The sequence below is a fragment of the Amblyomma mixtum genome, chromosome 1 (genome assembly GCF_055824585.1).
Source record: "Amblyomma mixtum isolate Tamu chromosome 1, ASM5582458v1, whole genome shotgun sequence".
Classification (NCBI taxonomy): domain Eukaryota; kingdom Metazoa; phylum Arthropoda; class Arachnida; order Ixodida; family Ixodidae; genus Amblyomma; species Amblyomma mixtum.
The window spans coordinates 155584650-155610214 of NC_143012.1; the positions used below are offsets into that span (position 1 = coordinate 155584650).

At 46.9% G+C, this 25565-nt stretch overlaps 1 protein-coding gene across 2 annotated transcripts in view; it reads left to right on the forward strand.

Moving 5' to 3' along the window:
• Positions 1–25565, forward strand: part of LOC149369446 (lysozyme C-1-like) — a 62220-nt gene that overhangs the window by 11956 nt on the left and 24699 nt on the right. For both annotated transcript variants that reach the window (XR_016285289.1, XM_089558567.1), the window contains exons 2-3: positions 7701–7789; positions 15687–15762. Coding sequence is in view for 1 of the 2 variants with exons in the window: in XM_089558567.1 (XP_089414693.1) it covers positions 7701–7789; positions 15687–15762 (165 nt within the window). In the remaining variant the exon portion in view is untranslated. The remainder of the gene's footprint in view (positions 1–7700; positions 7790–15686; positions 15763–25565) is intronic.

Consider the following 25565-nt stretch of genomic DNA (forward strand, 5'->3'; position numbering starts at 1 on the left):
CCAACCAACCAACCAACCAACCAACCAACCAACCAACCAACCAACCAACCAACCAACCAACCAACCAACCAACCAACCAACCAACCAACCAACCAACCAACCAACCAACCAACCAACCAACCAACCAACCAACCAACCAACCAACCAACCAACCAACCAACCAACCAACCAACCAACCAACCAACCAACCAACCAACCAACCAACCAACCAACCAACCAACCAACCAACCAACCAACCAACCAACCAACCAACCAACCAACCAACCAACCAACCAACCAACCAACCAACCAACCAACCAACCAACCAACCAACCAACCAACCAACCAACCAACCAACCAACCAACCAACCAACCAACCAACCAACCAACCAACCAACCAACCAACCAACCAACCAACCAACCAACCAACCAACCAACCAACCAACCAACCAACCAACCAACCAACCAACCAACCAACCAACCAACCAACCAACCAACCAACCAACCAACCAACCAACCAACCAACCAACCAACCAACCAACCAACCAACCAACCAACCAACCAACCAACCAACCAACCAACCAACCAACCAACCAACCAACCAACCAACCAACCAACCAACCAACCAACCAACCAACCAACCAACCAACCAACCAACCAACCAACCAACCAACCAACCAACCAACCAACCAACCAACCAACCAACCAACCAACCAACCAACCAACCAACCAACCAACCAACCAACCAACCAACCAACCAACCAACCAACCAACCAACCAACCAACCAACCAACCAACCAACCAACCAACCAACCAACCAACCAACCAACCAACCAACCAACCAACCAACCAACCAACCAACCAACCAACCAACCAACCAACCAACCAACCAACCAACCAACCAACCAACCAACCAACCAACCAACCAACCAACCAACCAACCAACCAACCAACCAACCAACCAACCAACCAACCAACCAACCAACCAACCAACCAACCAACCAACCAACCAACCAACCAACCAACCAACCAACCAACCAACCAACCAACCAACCAACCAACCAACCAACCAACCAACCAACCAACCAACCAACCAACCAACCAACCAACCAACCAACCAACCAACCAACCAACCAACCAACCAACCAACCAACCAACCAACCAACCAACCAACCAACCAACCAACCAACCAACCAACCAACCAACCAACCAACCAACCAACCAACCAACCAACCAACCAACCAACCAACCAACCAACCAACCAACCAACCAACCAACCAACCAACCAACCAACCAACCAACCAACCAACCAACCAACCAACCAACCAACCAACCAACCAACCAACCAACCAACCAACCAACCAACCAACCAACCAACCAACCAACCAACCAACCAACCAACCAACCAACCAACCAACCAACCAACCAACCAACCAACCAACCAACCAACCAACCAACCAACCAACCAACCAACCAACCAACCAACCAACCAACCAACCAACCAACCAACCAACCAACCAACCAACCAACCAACCAACCAACCAACCAACCAACCAACCAACCAACCAACCAACCAACCAACCAACCAACCAACCAACCAACCAACCAACCAACCAACCAACCAACCAACCAACCAACCAACCAACCAACCAACCAACCAACCAACCAACCAACCAACCAACCAACCAACCAACCAACCAACCAACCAACCAACCAACCAACCAACCAACCAACCAACCAACCAACCAACCAACCAACCAACCAACCAACCAACCAACCAACCAACCAACCAACCAACCAACCAACCAACCAACCAACCAACCAACCAACCAACCAACCAACCAACCAACCAACCAACCAACCAACCAACCAACCAACCAACCAACCAACCAACCAACCAACCAACCAACCAACCAACCAACCAACCAACCAACCAACCAACCAACCAACCAACCAACCAACCAACCAACCAACCAACCAACCAACCAACCAACCAACCAACCAACCAACCAACCAACCAACCAACCAACCAACCAACCAACCAACCAACCAACCAACCAACCAACCAACCAACCAACCAACCAACCAACCAACCAACCAACCAACCAACCAACCAACCAACCAACCAACCAACCAACCAACCAACCAACCAACCAACCAACCAACCAACCAACCAACCAACCAACCAACCAACCAACCAACCAACCAACCAACCAACCAACCAACCAACCAACCAACCAACCAACCAACCAACCAACCAACCAACCAACCAACCAACCAACCAACCAACCAACCAACCAACCAACCAACCAACCAACCAACCAACCAACCAACCAACCAACCAACCAACCAACCAACCAACCAACCAACCAACCAACCAACCAACCAACCAACCAACCAACCAACCAACCAACCAACCAACCAACCAACCAACCAACCAACCAACCAACCAACCAACCAACCAACCAACCAACCAACCAACCAACCAACCAACCAACCAACCAACCAACCAACCAACCAACCAACCAACCAACCAACCAACCAACCAACCAACCAACCAACCAACCAACCAACCAACCAACCAACCAACCAACCAACCAACCAACCAACCAACCAACCAACCAACCAACCAACCAACCAACCAACCAACCAACCAACCAACCAACCAACCAACCAACCAACCAACCAACCAACCAACCAACCAACCAACCAACCAACCAACCAACCAACCAACCAACCAACCAACCAACCAACCAACCAACCAACCAACCAACCAACCAACCAACCAACCAACCAACCAACCAACCAACCAACCAACCAACCAACCAACCAACCAACCAACCAACCAACCAACCAACCAACCAACCAACCAACCAACCAACCAACCAACCAACCAACCAACCAACCAACCAACCAACCAACCAACCAACCAACCAACCAACCAACCAACCAACCAACCAACCAACCAACCAACCAACCAACCAACCAACCAACCAACCAACCAACCAACCAACCAACCAACCAACCAACCAACCAACCAACCAACCAACCAACCAACCAACCAACCAACCAACCAACCAACCAACCAACCAACCAACCAACCAACCAACCAACCAACCAACCAACCAACCAACCAACCAACCAACCAACCAACCAACCAACCAACCAACCAACCAACCAACCAACCAACCAACCAACCAACCAACCAACCAACCAACCAACCAACCAACCAACCAACCAACCAACCAACCAACCAACCAACCAACCAACCAACCAACCAACCAACCAACCAACCAACCAACCAACCAACCAACCAACCAACCAACCAACCAACCAACCAACCAACCAACCAACCAACCAACCAACCAACCAACCAACCAACCAACCAACCAACCAACCAACCAACCAACCAACCAACCAACCAACCAACCAACCAACCAACCAACCAACCAACCAACCAACCAACCAACCAACCAACCAACCAACCAACCAACCAACCAACCAACCAACCAACCAACCAACCAACCAACCAACCAACCAACCAACCAACCAACCAACCAACCAACCAACCAACCAACCAACCAACCAACCAACCAACCAACCAACCAACCAACCAACCAACCAACCAACCAACCAACCAACCAACCAACCAACCAACCAACCAACCAACCAACCAACCAACCAACCAACCAACCAACCAACCAACCAACCAACCAACCAACCAACCAACCAACCAACCAACCAACCAACCAACCAACCAACCAACCAACCAACCAACCAACCAACCAACCAACCAACCAACCAACCAACCAACCAACCAACCAACCAACCAACCAACCAACCAACCAACCAACCAACCAACCAACCAACCAACCAACCAACCAACCAACCAACCAACCAACCAACCAACCAACCAACCAACCAACCAACCAACCAACCAACCAACCAACCAACCAACCAACCAACCAACCAACCAACCAACCAACCAACCAACCAACCAACCAACCAACCAACCAACCAACCAACCAACCAACCAACCAACCAACCAACCAACCAACCAACCAACCAACCAACCAACCAACCAACCAACCAACCAACCAACCAACCAACCAACCAACCAACCAACCAACCAACCAACCAACCAACCAACCAACCAACCAACCAACCAACCAACCAACCAACCAACCAACCAACCAACCAACCAACCAACCAACCAACCAACCAACCAACCAACCAACCAACCAACCAACCAACCAACCAACCAACCAACCAACCAACCAACCAACCAACCAACCAACCAACCAACCAACCAACCAACCAACCAACCAACCAACCAACCAACCAACCAACCAACCAACCAACCAACCAACCAACCAACCAACCAACCAACCAACCAACCAACCAACCAACCAACCAACCAACCAACCAACCAACCAACCAACCAACCAACCAACCAACCAACCAACCAACCAACCAACCAACCAACCAACCAACCAACCAACCAACCAACCAACCAACCAACCAACCAACCAACCAACCAACCAACCAACCAACCAACCAACCAACCAACCAACCAACCAACCAACCAACCAACCAACCAACCAACCAACCAACCAACCAACCAACCAACCAACCAACCAACCAACCAACCAACCAACCAACCAACCAACCAACCAACCAACCAACCAACCAACCAACCAACCAACCAACCAACCAACCAACCAACCAACCAACCAACCAACCAACCAACCAACCAACCAACCAACCAACCAACCAACCAACCAACCAACCAACCAACCAACCAACCAACCAACCAACCAACCAACCAACCAACCAACCAACCAACCAACCAACCAACCAACCAACCAACCAACCAACCAACCAACCAACCAACCAACCAACCAACCAACCAACCAACCAACCAACCAACCAACCAACCAACCAACCAACCAACCAACCAACCAACCAACCAACCAACCAACCAACCAACCAACCAACCAACCAACCAACCAACCAACCAACCAACCAACCAACCAACCAACCAACCAACCAACCAACCAACCAACCAACCAACCAACCAACCAACCAACCAACCAACCAACCAACCAACCAACCAACCAACCAACCAACCAACCAACCAACCAACCAACCAACCAACCAACCAACCAACCAACCAACCAACCAACCAACCAACCAACCAACCAACCAACCAACCAACCAACCAACCAACCAACCAACCAACCAACCAACCAACCAACCAACCAACCAACCAACCAACCAACCAACCAACCAACCAACCAACCAACCAACCAACCAACCAACCAACCAACCAACCAACCAACCAACCAACCAACCAACCAACCAACCAACCAACCAACCAACCAACCAACCAACCAACCAACCAACCAACCAACCAACCAACCAACCAACCAACCAACCAACCAACCAACCAACCAACCAACCAACCAACCAACCAACCAACCAACCAACCAACCAACCAACCAACCAACCAACCAACCAACCAACCAACCAACCAACCAACCAACCAACCAACCAACCAACCAACCAACCAACCAACCAACCAACCAACCAACCAACCAACCAACCAACCAACCAACCAACCAACCAACCAACCAACCAACCAACCAACCAACCAACCAACCAACCAACCAACCAACCAACCAACCAACCAACCAACCAACCAACCAACCAACCAACCAACCAACCAACCAACCAACCAACCAACCAACCAACCAACCAACCAACCAACCAACCAACCAACCAACCAACCAACCAACCAACCAACCAACCAACCAACCAACCAACCAACCAACCAACCAACCAACCAACCAACCAACCAACCAACCAACCAACCAACCAACCAACCAACCAACCAACCAACCAACCAACCAACCAACCAACCAACCAACCAACCAACCAACCAACCAACCAACCAACCAACCAACCAACCAACCAACCAACCAACCAACCAACCAACCAACCAACCAACCAACCAACCAACCAACCAACCAACCAACTCCTTTCCCACCGCAGATCAATAGCCTCATTGTGTCTTTTTCATAAAATTTACCACAACAGCTCTCTCAATCCCAAGTTACTGTCAAGACCATGTTACATTTCAGCACGCGTTGATCACTGTCATAAAGTTGGAATCCCATCTTGTCACACCAAATGTTTTCATGACTGATTCATACCCCGAACTTCTGTCAGCTGGAATCACCTTCCCCATGACATCGCAGGTATTTCTGATAGTATTGCATTTCGTAAAGTCCTTAATGTTTCTTTCTGAGTATGTATCGTTTATTACTCTATAAAGATTGCCTTTCACTGTCTACACACTGTTTTAATGTATCTCCACTGCATTATAATCTCATTACCTTCCTGTAGTTTCACTTTGTCATGTATTTCTGGTTTATTTTTGTTTTCTCTCCGTGTTGTTGCTGTTTTGGCTGATTTTTTTATGTATTCCCACTCCCCTCTGTAATGCCTTCGGGCCCTGAGGCTACAATAAATAAATAAATAAATAAATAAATAAATAAATAAATAAATAAATAAATAAATAAATAAATAAACCACTTTCGCCACCCTGTGAGCGTTGATCGGTTTTACTTTACCGAAACGCTACCAGGTCCACAAGTAAGCCTTCTGCGCACAGGTAGCCCATAAGGAGCTCGCGCAATTTCCTTCAGCAGAACGTGAAACATAGAAAAAAGAACTAAATGAACAGTTCTGCACGCAACAGTATCAACATAAACAACAACGGTATCAGTGCAACAGCATCAGTATCGACAGTACTACTTAAAACACACGAAGGCGTCGTGCAGACGATGCTGAGTCCAAAAGTTTTCCCGAACACTATAACAGGACGTGCACTGCGCAGCTCTGAACGGGACAGGAAGCGGCAGAACCTCCGCTCTCTGTACACCGACAGTCCTGCCTTTCTTCAATGCAAATTCTCACTCTTTTTCTTGACTGTGCCGCATGTGACGACGGGGCAAATGCGTTCAACGTTTCAGTTTGATCGGTCAGAGGACTACATTACTGCCAGGCGCCACGACTGCTGGACTGGCCTGCCTTCGATCGCTCCAGACGAAGATGAGGTGTTCGTGAATATGCTGTGACAACTGTCCTGGTTTTCTATGTTCTTGCGACCTTTGTCATAAATTTCTTGAACAGTGGGCAAAAAGTACTGTATCATTTGCGCTGCGAACAAAAATATAAAAAAACATCGTGAGGAGTCTGTAGTTCATGTCAGCATTTCTTGCGTGCGCTTCTTGTGCGGTGCCGTTCGCGTTAGGTTTCCTCTGTGCATTTGAATCCGACTCAGGTACGGAGTGAAGAGAGAAAGGCATACGACGCCACCCTTATCAAGCGAGGTAATTCTGAACAGAGAAACAGCCTTGACCTTTACTTTTTCTATGAAGAACACCCAATCATGATACAACTGGGACCTCCCCCCAGAGGCGGCCCATTAATCCACCCCTGCACCCAACTAGCACGAACCTGATCTCGCCTACACCAGGGAGGAAGGTTAGCGTCATTATTAAATGATTTGTCGTATAGTATCAATTGCTCCGGCTTCCTTTAGATTGAATTTTCATAGATAAGCATCCTTGTACTGACCTAGTTTATCACCTCAGTGGCGGAATCGCTAAGTACAGACGGCGCACATGACTGCCGCTTGTTCTTTTGCTTTACAGTTCTGTGCGTGGCCAACATGGTGAGCAAGTTCAACATGACCATGCAGGTGAAGCGTGAAGGGGGTCAGCGCACCGTCGGCATATTCCAGGTAACCCACCTCTCGGAATGCTGCATGGACGCTATCAAGGCAGCCCTATTTTTTCTCCAGCGCTTATCTTCGCGCATTGCGCACAAAAAATGCCAACATAGTCGCTGGCAGCTGCGTCTGTGCTTCGCAAAGGCAGCTGCAGTGAGTACCGGGAAGGGTCTCTTGTAAGCAACGTAAGCCTCGGTAGGAGCGAGCTGCAAATGTACTGTTGTTGCTCTAATTACGGCATGTTCATAGCTGGTTTATTGGCCGCAGTCTAAAACTGCACAGCAAAGCCTCGCGTTGCGGGTCCCTATAGGTCGCTGAGTAACCGGAGAATGGTCAGGTGCGCGGAGCCCATTTACACGGTCTAAATGGAAATGAAACCGTTTATTGCGTGCTCGACGAGCACACTTCCTTTGAACGGGCTGTATCGAGGCCCATACAAAGGGGAGGGAGGGGAACAACGACGCAAAATAAATGCATTTTGTTGATTAATCGGCCTATACAATTGAAACAAACTTTCCTTCTTTATTACAAAATACCAGCGAACACGTGAGCAGGAAAGAAGCGTACGGCCTCTGTCGCGGGGATGGCAGCTAGCAGGAAAGTGTGGCAGACACAGGGCCAGCTTGTCGACTCGTGACGAGTCCGCTATCCTCGCTGTGACGTGTCCTCGTGGCAGCAGCCTCCGCAGCTGGACTTTGCTGTCATACGCCGGTTGCATCGTGCTTTTGACGAGAAGCTTAGTACCGGTGGCAAAAAAAAAAGAACCGCCGAAACCGAATACGGTTGAAACTGCTGTGCCTACGAGCGCTCGCAGCTGTGAGTGTACGCGCTGTGTTGCCAAGGCTGTTCAGGCGCGACTGAACCGATGTGTCCTCCCGTGCTGTACATTTGTGGCGATGTAGGACGCGGCAGGTGATGGAGAATTCCAGTTTTTGCAACGGCAGTGCCTTCTCATCTGACTCGGTACCACGAAGGCTGGCAACCATCGCATGTCTCTAGGTTGTAGCGTCGATTTGGTATCCCGGATGAAGGACTTATTTATGGTGGGAACACAGCATATGAGGTGTTCATAGTATATTCGTCCATATTTTCTTCTCCGAGTTGTTTTTTGGCGATCTTTAAAATTATCTGGCTCCCTCAGCCACCTTTGGAATGGCTCAGCCTGCGCACCGCTACTGGAAGCTGATTAAGGAGGCAGCTTCCTTCCGGCAACTCAGCTGGAAGCACCTTTCCTTCAAATGGATAAAGAAGCGCGAAAAAGCCAAGTTAGATTAGTGCTTTAGTGTTACAACATTCGATAGGTTGGGGCAACCAAAAAGAATATTTAAAGGTGGTGAGAAATCTAACTACAGGCCAATTTCAATACTTCCTGTATTCTCTAAGGTCGTTGAGAAGCTAATACACGTACGAATGAGCTCATTTTTAACCAAGCATCAGATTATGACACCGTATCAGTTTGGGTTCACCAAAAAACGCTCTACAGAAAGCGCCTTGCTAGTGCAAAAAGAAATCATTCTTAACGCCTTTGAACACCAATTGTATTCACTTGGAATTTTCAGACTATTCAAAGGCATTTGACAAAATAAATCACGTTACACTATTAACAAAATTGGAATATTATGGTTTCAGAGGCTGTTTCCTTTCTCTTATTAAATCCTACCTACAATACCGCCAACAAAGGGTGCACATAAATAACTCTTGCTCCAGCTTCAAACCATTGCTACATGGCGTTCCGCAAGGAAGTATTCTCGGGCCACTACTTTTCAACCTATATATTAATGACCTTGTTAACATAGATTTAAATACATCATTTGATATTTATGCCGATGACACAAGCTTATTTTTCTCCCATCACAGTTTACCCCTGCTTGTAAAGAAAGCGAATGCAGCACTTGATGTATTGAACACTTGGTGTCTAAATAATTCCTTAACTATAAACGTCTCGAAGACAAAATCAGTTCTTTTTCGCCCTAAAAATAAACCAGTTAATTCAAATATTGTCCTGCAACTTGGTCTTTCAGTCATAGAGGTGGTACCAGTAATAAAAACCTTAGGTGTCCTTTTTCATGAGAATATGCAGTGGAACGCACATACTGACCTCGTTCACTCCAAACTATCCCGAATAGTTGGTATACTTGCACGTTTTCGCAACTTTCTTCCTAAGCACATTAAATTACTTTTGTATAACTCCCTTTTCACATCCACATTATCGTATTGCTACTTGATATGGGGCACCACAACGTACACAAACTTGTCCAAAATCTATCGACTGCAGAAAAAAGCTGTAAGAATTATTTCAAATGAACCCAATGACGCCCACACAAAACCTCTTTTTGATGACCTTACATTACAACCATTACCAAACCTGTTCAATGCACTTCTGTTAAAACGTCATCATGCCTTTCATCTAAATAATGACCCTTTCCTTGAAAACCTTGCGACCCTGTCTCCGTTTGCGAAAGCATATAGCACACGAAGCAGTCAGACATGGAAGATTCCTCACACCCGTACTAACTATGGCCGCCAAATGCTGATGTACACACTACCACATGCTCTTAACTCTTCTGATAACACCTCCAAGTCACCTACAAGACATTAACACTTACAATTATGAACCCGCAATGTTAGCCCTATCACTTAACATGTTTTTATGATTATGTAAAGCCGTCGCCATATATATATTGCTTTTCTTTATATCGCTATCACTTTTTGTCCCCTGCTGTATTGCTTTGTGAACGGGGTGCTAGCCTTTGTCAAGCCGTTACAGGCTTTTTGCTAGCACCCCGTTGCATCACGAGTTCTGTAACATCATTGTTGATGCTAAATAAATTTGAATTTGAATTTGAAGAATAATAGCCCTTGCCTGCACCACTTATTTATAAAATAAAAAAGGAATTATAAACAGGAATTATAAAGGCCTGTCATTCAATTATTAAGTGAAAGAGGAAGCCCTAGGGCAAATTTACATTTTGCCACCCGAAGGTGGAAAAATAAAATAAAGGGGAGGGGAAAGCTACCATAGCGACCCACAGCCGGGGAAGCGGGCCCGGGGAGACTCCCCTGATTTCCCCTGGGAAGTAGCCGCAATGACGGGCTATAAGGACCGGATATAAGTTTGTAAGGAGACGGGCTATGAAAAATTGGACGGGAAGGAGCACAGCGAGTTGTTTCCTCTGATCCTTCAATCTGTCTTGACTCCATTACTGGCCTGCCTGGCCAGGACAGGGAGGGTGTCAAGATATCGCAATGGAGCGGCCCCCCCCCCCCCCCCCCCTCACGGGATGTCCGACCACCCAAAAACACAACGGGCTCCGACCGCCGGAGACAGGTGAACCTAAAACGGGGTCAGCTACCTGGGGCCCTTCCAAGATTTAAGGGTTGTTTCCAACCTACTAGCTACTAGCTGTCGAGTGCTTTTCGCGCTTTTCGGACACTGGACGTATTCATGGTGTGGTGCGGCCAGTAATGGCTTATATCTTCAGCCTATCGGCCCTCCGGCCTTCGGCACCATGACCTAACACCTCCTAAGGGACCCTACCGACCGACCGACCGACCGACCGACCGACCGACCGACCGACCGACCGACCGACCGACCGACCGACCGACCGACCGACTCCCAGTTCTCTGGTGTGTGGTGGGGGTGAAGTGGAAAAACAGGATTGGCAGGGCATGCCCACACCATGTGATACATGTCCGCAAAAACTTCTCACAGTGTGGACACTCGCCCGGAAAAGACAGAATTGAAATGTTTAGACACTTCCGGGCACAGTACCATGTTGGTGTAGAGGCGAAGAAGCCAACGCTTCTCCGTGTTTTTGGGGACTTTACAGGGTTATGGGTATTGGCCATGAGGGGTTTGATACAGGAGAGAGATCTCCCGAAAAGTAATAGCCGGATTGGAATCAGGAGCCGGATCAGGCTACCTTATTTCCCTCTATGTCAGCTACCTTATTTGCCTCTATCCCCGCATGCGCTGGGGCCCAGATGATGGTGCGCAGGGTTGGGAAACCCTGGTACTCACATCTGTGTAAAATTTGCAAGGCACGATTTGGAATGCTTCTCTGTTCAAAATTGCAGCAAGCTCCCTTCCGTGATGATGACTCGTGTCTGCAAGTGCGACAGCAACTATCTGCCTGAATGTAATTTTGAGGGCACGGAAGGTGAGGCCCTGAACTGAGGTGTTTTGGTGTACGACGGCCGCCGTGTACCTTCCCCCATGGTGTGAGCCGGCCGCGTCCGTGCAAGATACCCCTGGTCGAGCACCATACTGCTCGGAAATGGCCTCCGCTCGTGCGAAGCGGCGGCCATCATGGGCATCCTTTGTCATGTTATTCGGGAGGGGGCGAACCTGCAAGGCGGAGCACCAGACCTCGGGCAGGGATGCCCGCTTCTCCTGTTGGGCTGTGTAAGCGATGTGTAGGCGGGTCAGAAGGCGGCTACCCCCATGCGATTTGCTTAACCGCAAGTACTGCTTGTTGAGATGAGCCTCGTGCAGCTCCCCAAAGGTGTTCGTCATCCCCAGACTAAGGAGACGTTGGTCTGGGGATGACGAACACCTTTGGGGAGCTGCGTGAGCTCATCTCCGTCATCCCCAGACCAAAGCGAAGTTGGTTGTACGTGGCAGTGGGGAGGTCGAGAGCGCTCTTATGGATTTTGCGGAGACTCATGCTTCGAGAGCGTTCTCATCGCATTTGCGCAGGTGGAGGTACGGCGCGAATGCCGGATCCGGCTGGTTACGAATGCATTGGCCAGACGCAGGGCGTCTGTGCTTCGCAAAAAATCTAGTCTTGTTTTAGATGTTGACGACCTTCCATTTCATGATGCTATCTCCCCTTAAAAAGCACCATAAATAAAAATGTTCATTGTTAATTTTAGTTAATTATCTATTAATTATTCATATATGTCACGTACTTAATTTCCACCTAGCTGTAAAAACCACCGGCACAGACCGAACCGACGTATCTCTCATACTTTTAAAATAAAAATCTGCAAACGTTTAAAAAAATGTCCTGTATTCGCAATGCCCTGCAGAGCAGAAAAGGGCATTGAGCATAAGGAGTAAAAACCAAAATTATTGCATACCCGTCGCGGTGGATCAGTGGCTTTGGCATTTGGCTGCTGAGACAAGGTCGCAAGATCGAATCCCGGCTGCGGCGAAAGTGTTTCGATGGAGGCGAAATTCAAAAATTCCCCCGTGTTACGCGATATGAGCGCACGTTAACGAACTCCAGGTGGTCTATATTCTTCCGGAGCCCTCCATTACGCAGTCCCTCATAGCTCCATATGTCGGTTGGGGGCGTTGAACCACATACCACATTAATATTGCAAGGAGATTTAAAACGAAAATTCCGCAAAAATATGGCACAAAACGAGTAGGAGTATGATTGCGCATGATAAAATTAGACGCCAAATATTAACAGTGCAAGTTGCCGCCTGTTGCAAAAGTTCACCTGAACTTTTGTTACAGACGCTAAATAAAGCGTAAACAGATTGAAAATAAATAGTACAAGATGACAAACTGCAATACTAAACAAAAAAGCAGTTAGCATGATAGAAATGGGAGAGAAAAAGCCCTTAAAAACAGAAATAAGATAATGTGGGAAATAAATGAAACAAAGCACGATGCCACCTGAAATATTGGTCGCGTAGCTTGTCTTGGAATGTTTGATGGATCGAGATGGATGCAATAATGCCGGGAAGGTCATTCGAAAGCACGATGGCTCTAGGAAGCTTAGGGCTCTTCCGTGGATGAGTTTGAAGCTTTACTGATAGTGAAATCGGCGTGAAATGCGTGTAAGCGCTTAGGTAGGGAATGAGAATGGCTAGCACCGTAGTGCTATTGCAGGTGCTTGTCAAAGAAGATAGAATTGCTACGCAGCAACTTAAGTCGAAACCATTTTCTTCTGTGGCTCAACGCCGTCCTACCCTTGCTCTCCCTGTTGCATTTGTTTTGTTTGGAGGCCCACTGCAAGTAATCAAAGCAAAACAATCAGCCCAGTTTTTCTCTTGTTCAATTTTGGAATTAATACCATATTGTTGGAGTATCACACAGTAAAAGTGCATTCAAAGGACTGGACATATCAGAAGCGGGGTATTCGTTTAGAGAACGGGGAGTGAACTTGATATCGCGCTGCAAGAAACTATTCGAAACACGCCAGCAGTCAGTGAAACTGTCGAGAGCTTAGAGTGGAATAATTTTTTTGTTTTGGCGCTGATTAGAGAACCAGATTTGTTTTGTTGCGTAATTGTTTTAAATTCAAAATAATTTATCATAAAGTAGAAAGCCAGCAGTGTGACTCCAACTCACGACTTCAATTTTCGCAGCTTTAGATACAGTATAGCATATGTGCTTGTTCCGAGTTGAATGATTATACGCTGGGGTCACGACGCTAGATTTGCACCCCCTTCCTCTCCTTCCCTTCCGGCGGATCGGGCTCTAGAAAGATTACACGCGAATACCGGGTAACTTAACGAGACCTGCTTAAGCGTATCAGGTGCGGCTTGTTGTTATATGACCGTTTTGTAACAGAGCAAAGCACGAGGCAGCAGACAGAGAGACAACGTCTGCACTGACGCTCTCGACTCTTTTGAAAAAAAAAAAAAAAGGCGCGAAAATTTTCTCACTGAAATGCGAGGCGTATCACGCAATTCAATCGCGCGTCTGAAGTATTGTAGGCATCGGTGGAGCGGTCGTCTTTCTTGGAATCGGCCTTGGAACTGTTCGCTGTTTGCGTGACTTCATCGCTTGGAAACAGTGAAGGTAAGAAAATGAAAAGAGGTGCCCATTATGACATACATGACAGAAGCGTGGGCAGAGTTCTTCACTAAAGCCCGCTTGGCAAAACCGTCTGCTCAACATGTTCGAATAAGTGCAAAAAAGCACAAAAATTAAAAAAAAACACAGCCCGAACAGACAGGGCCACAGAAAGGAGAAGAAACTACACTACAGACGAGTTTGTGTTTCCCTCATGTGTCCTTGTCTGTTGGCGCCACCTTTTGAATCTCATACCAATACTCAAACTACTCAAAATGGAATTTCTTTCTGCAAAACCGTAATCTTTGGTAGCAAGTTTTGGCCCGTTAGACAAGCGAATATTCGGAGTATTCAATATTCTTTCTGCCTAAGCATCGCTGCTCATTCTTCCTCGCATAACAACACGACGCGCAGTGAAGAACGCGGCCAGCAGGTACTGAGAGCAGATAGCATCGAAGTCAGCGCAGCGAGTGGTTGCTGATCGCTCCACGCCTTTGCACCTGAAGGGCTGTCGGATGTTTCTTTATGAATGATGGTCTACTTGCCCGGTGTCCAACGCGCTCGCAATCAAGACAGGAAACGCCGCACTGCAGTGGCCCCACATGCTTGTACCCATAGTCGCAACCCTTTATCCCATCGTGGCGATTTTGGGACGTTAAACTCCAACAAACAACAACAACAACCAACGTGGCGATTCTTCGCTGCAGGACTGTTTAACTCGGGCCAGTTACTTTGCGTAGCGCCCGCAATGGAAATAATGCGCCTAGCAGGTCGCAGAAAGCACGTGCCTTATTCGTAGCATGGCCCCTGTGCCACCTCCTTTAATGGAGATGAAAGTGCTCGCAGTGCATTCGCAGCGGTCGCATTTTGCTCAAGCGCCTCAACGAACCGAAATTCGCGAGTTCCTGTTAGCCAATAAACGTGGCGAGCTCGCTTACTGCAGAAGCGTCACCGAGACCTGTCTTAACACGGCACTTGACGCACGTGTTGACGCTAAAATAAGCGCTCTGTAAGGAAACTCAGTGCTGCCTGTGTCGCATTTGTGCACCGCTGCTCTCTAGATATTCTCTAAACAGTTTAAGCATTACATTGACAGCAGATTGCGTATTTGTGCACTTCCTCATTGCCTCCCCCCATTTTTGCCCCTCGACGCAGCTGGCGAGCGAGTTCTTCTGCTTCGACAAGTACGTGCACGGCAAGCGCAACGGGCGCTGCCACGAGCTCTGCGACGGTGAGTGAGCATGCTGCTGCCTCGCTTGGCGTCGAAGGACGCTGCCACACGGAGAGTAGTTAGCTTTCCAGTGCGATTATTGCTGCGAGAACTATCCGTTGGCTTGTGCAGAAAACAATTATAGCATTCACGAAGAGGTCAGGGTTAGTGTCTTCAGATCCAAACTTAGTTGATGGAAAAGCACGGTTCCTCTGTGCAACTTGCGAATGAATCTACCGATAATTTCTGGTCTGTTGCTTACTGCCACTGCGCACGTGCTACTTAGTGAGGGTGGCTTTGGGGTAGAGCACCCGCTTCGCATTCTGGAGGTGCTGGGTTCGATCGCCAGTGCCCAGTGCCGCAGGTCACCCACCGGATTTCTAATGGGTGCAATATTTCCCCTGTCCTGGTGCTCGGCTTTTCTCGGATGAAATGCTCGGAAAAAGTGTCTTACACGCAGTTGTGTTGACGGGCCAGTGGATCGTTCCGCCGTGAAACAATCCGAAATTCGCCTCGAGCGCTAAAAGCCCACTTGTGGCCCTTTTTTTTGCCGCCGCGGTGGCTCAATGGTTACGGCGCTCGGCTGCTGGCCCGAAAGACGCGGGTTCGATCCCGGCCGCGGCGGTCGAATTACGATGGAGGCGAAATTCTAGAGGCCCGTGTACTGTGCGGCGCTACTGCACGTTAAAGAACCCCAGGTGGTCGACATTTCCGGAGGCCTCCACTACGGCGTCCCTCATAGCCTGAGTCGCTTTGGGACGTTAAACCCCAATAAACCGAACCAAACGAGTCCGCTCATGCAGCGTCTGTAACTTATTTTAAGAAAAAAAAATTCGCATATTATGACGGAGCAGCGCAGACTTTTATACCGAATTGATGGTCTTGTCGTAGTGCATCTGCTTGGCATAATTTACACAAACTGTGCTGTCGACCTTGTCTTATGTCCGAAGGTGAGTGCAGGTTTAACACTGCCACTATAGAGGTTTTGCACGCGTAGTCCAATGCCGTATTTTATAAACCTTCAATTTTAAAATGTCCATTTCGCGTCCATCTGGACCTCTGTCATTGGTCGCTCAGATACACCCGCGGCTTTCCAGCGTCTGTGTTAAGTGGCCGGGCCATTTTAAAGAAGGCGACCGGACCTCACCGCTGGCTGTATATCGCTGTGAGTGCGAGTAAATGGTGAGCTGCGGTCCTCAACCACCCAATGGCCGGCTCCCTTGCCACAGACGTTTGGAAGCCGCGGGTGTATCTGAGCGACCAGTGACAGAGTTTGCCGACGGACGCGGAATGGCCATTCTAAAATCACAGAATACGGACCGAGGGGACCTGAACGTTGTCTGCAGGGATATTTCGGACGAGAGGGATCGGGTGTGCGAATGGATAACCCTCATTACTCTGCGTATGAAACAATGTTAGAATAACCTGAAATATTTATATTTTTGTTTTAATATATATAGTATAAAAAGAAGGGGCCCCAGTAGAGATCCTTGAGGAGTGCCAAATTTTAATATTACTGCGTCGGATACTGCATCATTTAACCTCGTATACTGAGTGCGATTTGACACGTAACTTTGAAGTAACTTGTGAGGCGTTCTGCGGATACGATACCTGTGTAATTTCTGAGGTAGAACGTCGTGCTTGATTGAATCGAAGGCTGTGGAAAAGTAAAAAATTAAGCCAATATTAAAAAGTTCATGTTCAATATAATGAATCAGACTATTTTTGATTTCGAGCACAGCTGCCTGCGTGGATTTTCCAGGCTGAACGTCATGTTGCTCCTTGCAAATGATATTATTAAATTCCAGAAATTTGTATACGCTCTTGAAGATCAATCTCTCAGCAACTTTATAAAACAAAAGTAGCATGGAAATAGAACGATAGTTATTGGGGTAATTTTTATTGCCTCCTTTGAAAATTACTTTCACAAGGACGAATTTGATTTTTTTTTCCGGCAACTCTCCTGTACGAAGCATTACATTGGAAATATGTGCAAAAGGACTGCTAAAAAACGTAGCAGCAGTTCTTACTGCAAGTGCACTAATGCCGTCTGAGCCAGGAGAGCATGTATTGTGAATCGAGTTTATGATGTAGAGAATTTCATTGTGAGATTTCCGAGACAAAATAATTGAATTTACGCATGCTGGCTTCAGAAAATAATCGATTGATTTTGCAGACGAAGGAAGATTGCACGAAGGGGAATTTCCTACATTTAAAAAAATTCAGGGGGCACTTTGACTGTCTAAAGTGGGTAGAGGCGGAAGCGTTTTCCGCACCACCTTCGCTGTTTCTGTGGCACTGGTGGCGTCACATATATTTGAGTACTAATTACTAAGTGATGGCAAATCACTAATTAATTGTTAATTACTGATTGATGCCTGAATACTAATTAACTGCAAATTAATGACGCTTAAGCTGCGCCTTTAGGAGTGGGACGCGACAGCGCGTTGTAGCGCTGCCAGGGAGTCCACGGAACGCCACCACCCGTTCGGCGCGATGCCTTGCCCTTTGAACGCAACGCTTTTTGAGGAAAGGAAATGGCGCAGTAATTCTTTGTCATCTCGGTGGACACCTGAACCGCACCGTAGAGAAAGGGAGGTGGGAGTGAAAGAAGATAGATAAAGAGGAGCCGTAATGAAGAAAATGAAAATTGTATTTGAGGAAAGGAAATTACGCAGTAACTGTGTCACAAAATTTAGGGGGGGGGGGGCACTTTTTTTACCTAGAGTGTGGTCACTGATGTGTGGTTAAGATGTTAAGCTTCGCCCCTAAGAGTGGAACGCGACAGCGTCTTGCAACGCTGACAAGGAGTCCATAGAACGCCATCGCCCATTCGGTTGTACGCCTCACTCGTCGGTAAATTGGTTTTTGAGGAAAGGAAATGTATCTGTCTCTCATTTGTCGGTGGACACCTAAACCTCGCCGGAAGGGAATGGAGGATGATGAGAGTGAGTGAAGACACCGTATTCACTATATAGACGCGCCTTTGTTCATTCCAAACCATCGAGCTAGCATGGCGGAGTGGATAGCGTGCTCGTCTCTCACGCCGCAGACCGGGGTTCGATTCCTGAGCTCGACCAATTTCTTAATCGCTTTTATTTACTTATATGGCCTGACTATTCAAGCTAATTAGGGTAATTGGGTAATTAAGTAATTAACTAAGCTAAGTACCACTTACTTGGAGCATCACTATACGATCCCTTCAATTGGTTGTATGGTTACTAGCCAAAGTGCAATTGGCCCCGTTTGAAATTCGGGCACTGTGACGTCACGACCGTTTCCACCAACTGAAAAGCGTGACATTTTCTGTCGACAACTGCTGCTTAGAACGATGAGACATTAAAGGCTTCCGCCTTAAAATGCGCATTGAATTTCTTAGCGAGCGAGACCCCGCTATAAAGAACTCCATTTATTTGCAGTTCCGAAGGAAGAGTTTGCTGCTTCCTTCCACCAAGTTTATGCATGCCTTGCCACAGGGCTCTGTTATGCGTGGAGGAAAGCTTTAGAGGATAAAAAAGGGATTCTGCCTTTTTTAAATCCCGGTGTAACTTATTCCGAACCTTTCTAATTTCGTTAAAATGTTCTTCATTACGCCTGTCAAGACATGGTGCAAATAACAGATTCTTTTGTTTGATACGCTCCAAAAGGTCACCAGATATGCTTTCTTTTCTGGTCTCTCTGCATTTTTTGACGTACGATAGGAAAGGGTTTGTTGAACGTATCCAGTGTTTTCTCCATGAATATATGATAAGCGGCAGATAGGTTCTACCGATCTGCCGCTCGGAGGAAGGCCGTACACTATAATCTATCTAAAGCTGAGAAAATTGAAACCATGAGTTGGGGTCTCCATGGTGGTATCGTCGTCTTTCTACTTTTCATTAAATTATTTTCAGTTTGAAACGATTACGCGCATAAGTAAACAAAGTAAGTAAGCGCTTTCTTTCTGGTGCTGGTCCTCGCGAACTGAAGCGTCGTTCCAACTCCTGGTTAAGAAAACCAAATTTATGCTTTTTCGTCCTAAAAATAAGCCTATAGATTACCCCATCCAACATCAGTTCAAATAACCCGATTGAATCCGTATACTCCTGCAAAATTTTGGGCTTTTTTTCGTAGTGACCTAGGATGGGGTGACCATGTAAATCACGTCCGTTCACATGTAGCTCGATTGATTGCCGTGATCTATCGCGTCAAGCACCTGCTGTCCATGCAGGCCAAAATGCAGCTGTATATTGCCTTAATTCATTCACAACTGGTATATTGCAATTCAACCTGGGGCACATGCAGCAAAACTGATTCAGCCAGACTATTTTCATTAAAAAACAGAACTTTGCGTGCTTGTTCTCCTAATTCTTCCATGGATGACTCCTTATTTAAAGCCTTTCATGTTCCTCCATTCCTACAGTGCCACAAGTTTTCGGTAGCCGTTTATATTTATCACAGAATTAAGCAGGACATCACATCTTTCAGAAACACATGCGCGAACAGAAATATAGGCTGCAGTCTACGAGTTACCTCTATCATTTCTACTCGCGCTTGGACTAACTACTGTGCCCAACACATTGATAACCAAATTTTCACAATGTGCATTGAGTATTGTTCAATAATTGATTGCGCTTTGACCTGCAAAACTATTTTTCAATTTAAAAAGATAATGAAGACGCTATTGTCGTATACACGGGATATGTAGTTATTGCACCGCTCGCTTCGTTACAATTAACTTCTTTTTTTTTGTGTCGCCAGTTGTTGCGATACTGATGGATTTTCTTTCTTTGATAATGCCTTGCGTCTTTAGTTTCCCAATGAGCTTAAAACTGCACTGAAGAAGTTTGCTTTGTTTTGTTGTTTTTTATTCTTATTTTGAAATGAATTTGTTCGCCGTTCTGCAATTGGTGTGTTCACCGGGGTGAGGCCTCGTCAGGAAGTGTGCTATTAGCGTCTTCCTTCCGCCTCATGCCGTGGGCATGTTCTGTGTAAAAATGTTATGTCTGAATAAACTGATTTAATTTGATCAGGAATAAAATTCCAATACGGAAAGGTGTTAGGTAGGGAGACACGATCTCGCCAATGCTATTCACCACCTGCTTACAGGAGGTATTCCGGGGCCTGAAATGGGAACAGTTGGGGATAAGAGTTAATGAAGAATACCTGAGTAATTTGCGATTCACTGATGACATTGCCTTGCTAAGCCACTCAGGACAAGAACTGCAAAGCATGATCAATCAGTTCGACAGGCAGAGCAGAACGGTGAGGCTAAAGATTAACATGCAGAAAACCAAAGTAATGTTCAACAGCCTAGCAAGGGAACAGCAGTTCGCAGTTCGTAGCCAGGTGCTGGAAGTAGTAAGAGAATATGTCTACTTAGGAGGTAGTGACCGAAGATCCGGATCATGAGAGGGAAATAACTAGAAGAATAAGAATGGGGTGGAGCGCATATGGCGGGTACTCTCAGATCATGAATGGTAGCTTACCAATATCCTTGAAGAGAAGAGTATACAACGGCTGTATCCTACCGGTACTCACCTGTGGGGCAGAAACGTGGAGGCTAACAAAGAGGGCTCAGCTTAAGTTAAGGACAACGAAGCGAGCTATGAAAAGAAAAATGATAGATGTAACGTTAAGAGATCGGGAGAGGGCGGAGTGGGTGAGGGAACAAACGCGGGTTAATGATATCCTAGTTGAAATCAAGAAGTATAAATGGGCTTGGGCAGGGCATGTGATGCGAAGGCAAGATAACCGCTGGTCTTTAAGGGTAACGGAATGGATTCCAAGAGAAGGCAAACGGAGCAGGGGACGGCCGAAGGTTAGGTTGGGGAATGACATCAAGAAGTTTGCGGGGATACGGTGGCCGCAACTGGCGAAGGACAGGGCTAATTGGAGAGACATGGGAGAGGCCTTGGCCCTGCAGTGGGTGTAGTCAGGCAGATGATGATGATGATGTTGAATTTGATTTGATTCCTGCCGCTTATTACCAGTCCTCAGTTTTGCAAGGTCACTGGGCGTGGATTAAATAAACGGTGATATGGCGCATAAAACCAACTAATGCTACCGGAGCACCACGGTTTTAAATCAAGCATTCATTTTTTGCCCAAAATATGGAATAATTTCGGGTATACTCGAACAACAATTAACGTCTGAGGTCTTTATTTGCACTTCGGAAAATATTTTTATCGGGAAAGCTCCATATGCACAGCATATTAAGTCGTTGCGGCACGCAAGGCGTAGCGCGTACACTGTTGGAAAAGTGAAACGAGCGCAATCACAGAGAAAACTGCGTGACGCTGCAGTTACATCATCGTTGCCATCGGTGTTATATGCAGCGGCGAGAAATTCCGCTTTCACATGGTAGCTGAGCGGCACTTATCCACATGGGTTGGGGATCGTGAAAGTGCCACCTGTGCGCACGTGATCCAGGTTGGTATAAGAGTGGAGTGGAGCGCTCACTCTGTAGGAATAGTCACATGTGTAGAAAGGGTGGGGGAGGGAAGGGGGTGCGGAGAGAGCGTCGTATAGCTCACTGTCGCTCTTTGGATTCAGAGGAAGGCGCAGAGTTCAGGAATTTTTTTTGTCCCATTCCACAGTGCGAGCTTACTGCGGCTCTGAGCTTCTTAAAAGAGCAGCTTTCGCAAGACACATCTTCACTGACGGCTCAACTCCTCACGACGCCTCATCATGCAGCCTTTATGTGCCCTCATCAGACCAAATGCTTTCATGGCGCCTACAGCAAGACTTCCTCCTCCACAGCAGAGCTGCACGGAATGAAGGAAGTTGTATCTTCTGTTCTGCGCTATAATTCAGGACGCTGGACAATCTTCACGGACTCGCAAGGAGCGCCACTAATCTTGTCCAACCTACTGAAGAGAACTAATCACCAGTTAATTTCTCACCACATTGGATACTTGCACCACATGGCAGTTGCTGAGGGCCACTGTATAATTTTTCAGTGCATTCCAACTCACTGCGGCATCCTGGTCAACTAGAGAGCAGATGAAGCGGCCCGCAAAGGTCTAAAACGCCGTAACTATAGGCGCATCTTCTTCACGAAATCAGACGCCTCCCATCTTGCCGAACTATATACCCAGGATGAAAAGACCACCTATTAAACTTGCCAAGTCTCCATTATCACTTTCTCCATTCCATCGACCCGCAGCTCAAATCAAGACTACCACTCGGGCTTCCGCGCTATCTTCAAACAGTTTATCATCGCCTTCGTTTTAATGTTGCGTTTACAAACAGTCTACGATACCGTTTCAAGCAAGCAGGCAGTCCGTATTGTGACAGATGCGGCTGAATTGGGTCTGCATTTCGTATTCTCTTCGCATGGCCAGCGTACGCAGAAGAACGTGCGCACAGTGAACAGTGCATGCAGTCCGTCACCCAAGTGCCACTCACAGTGGACTCTATATTAGGTCCTTTAGGCTGCTACAGAGAACAGCGACGTGCAATGATATTTTTATTTCCATATTTACACGCTGGTGCTGTTTCAGACAAACTCTAAACTGCTCGAACACTTGATTACCCCGCTGTACATGCACAGAACTTGACTTCGGTCTTATCGAAATAAACCATCATGCAGTGAACTATCCCTCTTCTATGACCGCACTCTTTTCTGCCACCGTTCTTCCATCTTTACTCCCCTATTCCTAGCATGTCAGGGAATATTTACACTGTATAAAATCCCAGTTTTTCATTAAAGAGCTCGCTCTTTCATTGTGGCTCTTAAGGTGCCCGAAGAATGAATCCTTCAGCCCGCACTGTTTCTCCCATTCTTGAACGACATAATTCATATAAGGGCAGTAGTGGTGATAGTAAGTGGCTACACGAAACAGAACAATGAGCAAAGGCCTTCTGACTGGCATTAAACTGGCTATTGTCAGTGCGTGCAGGTAGGAGAGAGAGGACAGGAGAGTTAGAAAGCGTTGTGTAAAGGCAAGAGGGAAAGATTAATCAGGCGTGGTAATACCATGCGCTAAGGAACTCATGCTATCCTCGGTGCACTTGTTCGCCTCAGAGTAAGTATGGGCTCGAGGAATGTCATCAGCAAGTGAGAGTCGTTACTGTGAGGTGGCTGTCCGGGAAGAGGAAGTGTTAACCGGTGGGCGTTGGAACTCGCTGTCAGACGGCGCACGATGCGGAGAGGCGCTGGTGCGCTGGCAGGCGATGTTCTTCTAAAAGGCGCAACAGAAGCAGGTAATGTAATATACATGCGTTTGATTATGCAGCACTCGGACGGCACATCTTTCATTTCTACCTCTGCCTTGATACTGGCGCGGATTTTTGTGTGCGAGCAAGTGGCAGGAAGAAACCTGATACGCGCGAATAAACTTCAGTAGCTTAAAAATCGGGTATGCTATGTTAAGCCCAGAAGGAAACATGGGACCGCATCAATTAAATGTGGTTAAAAAGCCAGTTAAAAAGCTTGAAATTGCTTGCAGCATACATCGTTTCATAAAAGAGTCGTTAAATAGCGTAGTATATTCTCAAACCCATTCCGCCTAGCATAATTAAGTGCCTCCTTCCTCCTTCCCTTACGCCGCGGATCGGGTGTCCTCAGGGAAGTGAGACGATTACTTCGTCTTCGTTCCTCACAACCAACTTAGTTATTGTTTACACACTCTTCCAAGTGCTGCATTGAAATATCAACAAAAAAGCTAGCAACAAAAAATTGCTAGCTACTATACCTCATTTCAAAAGCCAATTTAAAAAATTTTATAATTGCTGTTGAAGTTTGAGAAGTACAACATGTAGGCAGTCAGCAACAATCAGTATTTGATTCATTTTGTGCAGCTAGTACGAGTTGTGTGAAAGTCGAAATCGAAGACCTCGAACGAATTCGAAGGACCAGAGACAGAAAATTTTTTATTCAGCAAATGCCTTGCTATATTCCCCGTAACACCTCTCAGAAAGAAAGAGACGTGGAGGTGTCGGACGCTAGCCGGAAGTCACGCAATCAAATCCCCCTTTTCTTCACACAGCTTGCTTACACTTATGCCACACATTTGACCGGAAAGTGCCGGCTTGACATCATGGTGACATCAAACTTTATATGCAAGCTCTATGCAGTAATGAGTACACGGCGCGCTAACGGTATGTTGCGAATTCACAACGCTGCGCAGTAAAGCGTTACGATGCAGCCGAACTGATGGGCACAGCTTATGTAACTGTCATCATCATCAGCCTGGCTACGCCCACTGCAGGAGAAAGGGCTCTTCATATCTCTCCAGTTAAACCTGCCCTGTGCCGGTCGCAGCCACCCTATCCCCGCAAACTTCTTAATCCCATCCGCTCACTGAACTATTTGCCACCCCTCCTACGATTTTTTTACTCTAGAATCCGGTCCGTTGCTGTTAAGGAGCGGTTATCTTCCCTTCGCATTACATGCCCTGCCCAAGCCCACTTCTTCCTCTTGATTTCAACTAGGAGATCATTAACCCGCGTTTGTTCTCTCACCCACTCCGCCCGCTTCTAATCTCATAACGTTACACCTAAAATTTTCTTTTCTATAGCTCGCTGCTGTGCCCTTAACTTAAGTTGAACCGTTAGTCTTCACGTTTCTGGCCGATATTTGAGTGCTGGTAAGATACAGCTGTTATATATTGCGCTTGAGGGATATCAGTAAACTTCCATTCATGATCTCAGAGAACCTGCCAATGCGCTCCACCCCATTCTTATTCTCGTTATTTCGCTCTTGTGATTCAGATCTGCGGTCGGTACCTGCCGTAAGTAGACGCATTACCTTACCGCAAACAGTACTTCGCTACCTGTTGTAAACTGTTGTTCTCTTTCGAGTCTGTTCAACATTACTTTCGTCTTCTGCATATTAATTT